Source organism: Mytilus trossulus, chromosome 6 (genome assembly GCF_036588685.1).
Source record: "Mytilus trossulus isolate FHL-02 chromosome 6, PNRI_Mtr1.1.1.hap1, whole genome shotgun sequence".
Lineage (NCBI taxonomy): Eukaryota > Metazoa > Mollusca > Bivalvia > Mytilida > Mytilidae > Mytilus > Mytilus trossulus.
In genome coordinates, this window is record NC_086378.1 from 32,520,721 (window position 1) to 32,523,945 (window position 3,225).

Genomic DNA, 3,225 nt, shown 5'->3' on the forward strand with positions numbered 1-3,225 from the left:
CGTCCCTTTTTCGCTTAATGTCCTCTCAATGCACTAAACTTCCCTCCGGCGTATTGTACAGACTGAAATTTTCTCGAAATTCTAATTAACAGAAAATATCCCAAAACCAGGTCGTTATAATGTAGTAGTAATCTTTTTTGTGATATATCAGTTACCAGATTATGAATGATAAAATTCATGTGATAAAGATAAAGGGGTAAAGTGACTTGTCTAAGTAAAATGGATGCATACACTACCATTTTGGTTTTTATTTTGTCCGCGTTGTCTGGTAGTGCGATGTCCAAGTCCACACATGATCCTGAGACCGTGAGTGGTAACATGGTTTTAGAGGATATAACTCTACTTAGAAAACAACTGACAGATCAAAGCATAGAATTGGCTTCGCAGAGAAAAAAAATAGAAAAGCTAGAAAACATAGTCATGAAATTGGTGGAGAACGATGGTATGAACCTTAAGAACATAGATGAAAATACTGATACCAAGCTTGAAATAAGAGACAACAGATCTAATTGGTACGTTATTTAACGTTATTAGGTAATTGCTTAACTGAAAAATAAGTAAATTATATTAGAATAATGGTTAGATGATTATCATAAACAACACGACGTTTGCCATATGGGGATTATTATCCTGCTCATCCTCCTTATCTTTATCGACTTTATCATCCTTTTCACCTCTTTTAAAATACTTTCAGATTTTAGATAGGAATTTGTAGAGCATTTGAAATAAGATATATCATTTTTTTTATATAGTTTTTTTTCATTCAGTGCTATGCGTTTGCATGATTAATTATTTTTTACGAATGAAACAGATACATATGTAGCCTTGTGAATTCCTGGTCATATTATTCATTTTCGTGATTGAATGTACTGTTGTTTACTTCAGAATGGGCTAAAAGTCTTTGCTCTCTTCTTTATTAGAAAGAAATATTCATTCATAATTGTAGGTCTGCTTCTTATCAGAATTCGAGTTTTGAAGATGTAATTGAAAACGACACCTTGAATAGAGATGTTGATGGTGAAGAAAGTTTCAGGCAAAAAAGGCTTGCAAATTCAGGTAAAAAATGAAAAATTGCATTCGACCATAGCGCGTGTCTGAATTCGCATCCAACACGAAATCTTAAAGCCGAATATTTTTAAGCCAAGGATGTAAGACAAAAATGAAAAAAAGACAAACAGACAAACAATAGTACACATGACACAACATAGGAAACTAAAGAATAAGCAACATGAACCCCACAAAAAAACTAAGGTTGATCTCAGGTGCTCTGGATGGGTAAGCAGATACTGCTGCACATGTGACACCAGTCGTGTTGCTTATATGAAAACAAATCCGGTAAATAGTCTAATTCGGTAAGTCACATTCACGAAAGGGAAGGGAATGAAGTTTATTATTCTCATCTATAATAGTGTCTTCCGAGCGTCAGGATCTGACGAATTTAATATTTTGAAAAATTCAAAAAGTATATCAACAGGAATATCATTCCTTTTTTTCTTTATACGAGTTCAATATCTTTCTCAATTCTTTAGAATTACTATTGTTTAAAACATTCATCTTTTTTTTTCATGACTCATTTATGCTTATTAATAGAAATGTTCATTTGCTTCTTATATTCATGTTCTGTATTCTTCATCTGCTCTCTTTTTAAACGTATTTTATTGTATTTATATCTTTTTTTTTATCTATTCGAAAGCAAAACCGTTTTCCCCCAACATACTTGGTCAAACCGAGGTTTTATAACTTTTCCTGCACATTTCTGTTCATGCCGTTTTTTAGTAAAAGATACAAACACATTTTCGACTGAATCCATCATTTAACCATTTACAGATTCAACTATTTCATTAATATTCTATTAAACCAGTATACTGGTATTTATCATAGTAAAATCACTATTTAATTGATCGATCTTTTTCTATCGATATTTTCCAGAAATTCGGCTTCTTTTCCGAAATCTCATTTTTTGAAGAAAAGAAATCACATATACATTTTTAATGATTCTTTACATAATTGATAATGTGTATTTTTGTATATACAGGTGCCCAAGTGGGATTTACAGCCTTTTTGCACAGTTCGATATTGGTATCTTCAGGAAATGCTATAATTTTTAATTACGTGATGTCGAATGTTGGTTCAGCGTACAGTGAATATAATGGTATTTTCATTACAAGACAACCAGGGTTGTATGCTTTCTATATTGACATCGAATGCGCACCGCATACTAAAGACGTTTATATTGAAATTGTAAAAGACGGTACGCAAATTGCAGACACATATTGCCGAGGAGATGATTTGCACGACAACAGTGGAACTATGTCTGTTGTCCATCTAAACATTGGCGATTCTGTATGGGTCCGTCCTTATATGACCACTGAGACCATTGCTCTAGGTGCAAAATCATCCTTTTCTGAATTTTTAACTGGACATGCATGACACTGAGAGACATTAAATATTGTATGTTTATACAAAAAGACCAAATTTAAAGTTTTTATAATACATTGTTTTAGTACAAAGAATAGAAATATCTAATATTAGTATATTGCAGTTGAGGAAATAATGACTTGACTGACGATTGGTGTTTTATAATTTAAAATTGTTTGTGACCAGGAGCTAGTTTCACGAAAATAAAATATGGCAAAAAGCAGCAAAGACTCATCGAAACAACATCTGACACACAAATTTAATAATACTTTTAGATATTTGGATGATATTTTGGCTCTCAATAATGACAACTTCAGTATGTATACTAAAGAAATTTATCCTGTTGAACTTACTTTAAATAAAGCTAATATTAACAATGACTGCTGCCCTTTTACCCCGATCTTGATATCTATATCACTAACAGAAAGCTTAATACTAAAATTTATGATAAAAGAGATGATTTTTCATTTCCTATTATTAATTATACATTTTTAGATGGTGACGTTCCCCTAGCTTGTCACCACCTTACGGTGTTTATGTATCTCAACTTGTACGATTCGTTCGTTTATGTAATAATGTGTTAGATTTTAATGAGAGAAATTTATGTATTACTGAAAAATTATTACACCAGGGTTTTTGATATCACAAACTAGTCAAAAGATTTACTAAATTTTATCATCGGTATAAGGACATCATTCGTAAATATAGCTCAACATGCAGACTTCTTAAACGTTCAGGTATTTTACATCCAATTTTTTATGGAAATATTCTTTATAAAGCACAAAAATGTCAGTATTTACCTTAAAA

At 31.6% G+C, this 3,225-nt stretch overlaps 1 protein-coding gene across 1 annotated transcript; it reads left to right on the top strand.

The window, feature by feature from the left end:
- The first annotated feature begins 276 nt into the window (after window positions 1-276).
- LOC134722504 (uncharacterized) lies at window positions 277-2,430 on the top strand. The gene is made up of 3 exons (XM_063586124.1): window positions 277-512; window positions 947-1,056; window positions 2,036-2,430. The coding sequence occupies exons 1-3, from the start codon at window positions 277-279 to the stop codon at window positions 2,428-2,430; spliced, it is 741 nt and encodes a 246-aa protein (XP_063442194.1).
- Window positions 2,431-3,225: the final 795 nt, after the last annotated feature.

Excerpts from the sequence above, each read along its gene's own strand:
- LOC134722504 (XM_063586124.1), top strand. The coding sequence starts at position 277 with ATGTCCAAGTCCACACATGATCCTGAGACCGTGAGTGGTAACATGGTT. Across the intron at positions 513-946 it reads AGAGACAACAGATCTAATTG|GTCTGCTTCTTATCAGAATT; the intron begins GTACGTTATTTA and ends TCATAATTGTAG. Across the intron at positions 1,057-2,035 it reads AAAAAGGCTTGCAAATTCAG|GTGCCCAAGTGGGATTTACA; the intron begins GTAAAAAATGAA and ends TTGTATATACAG.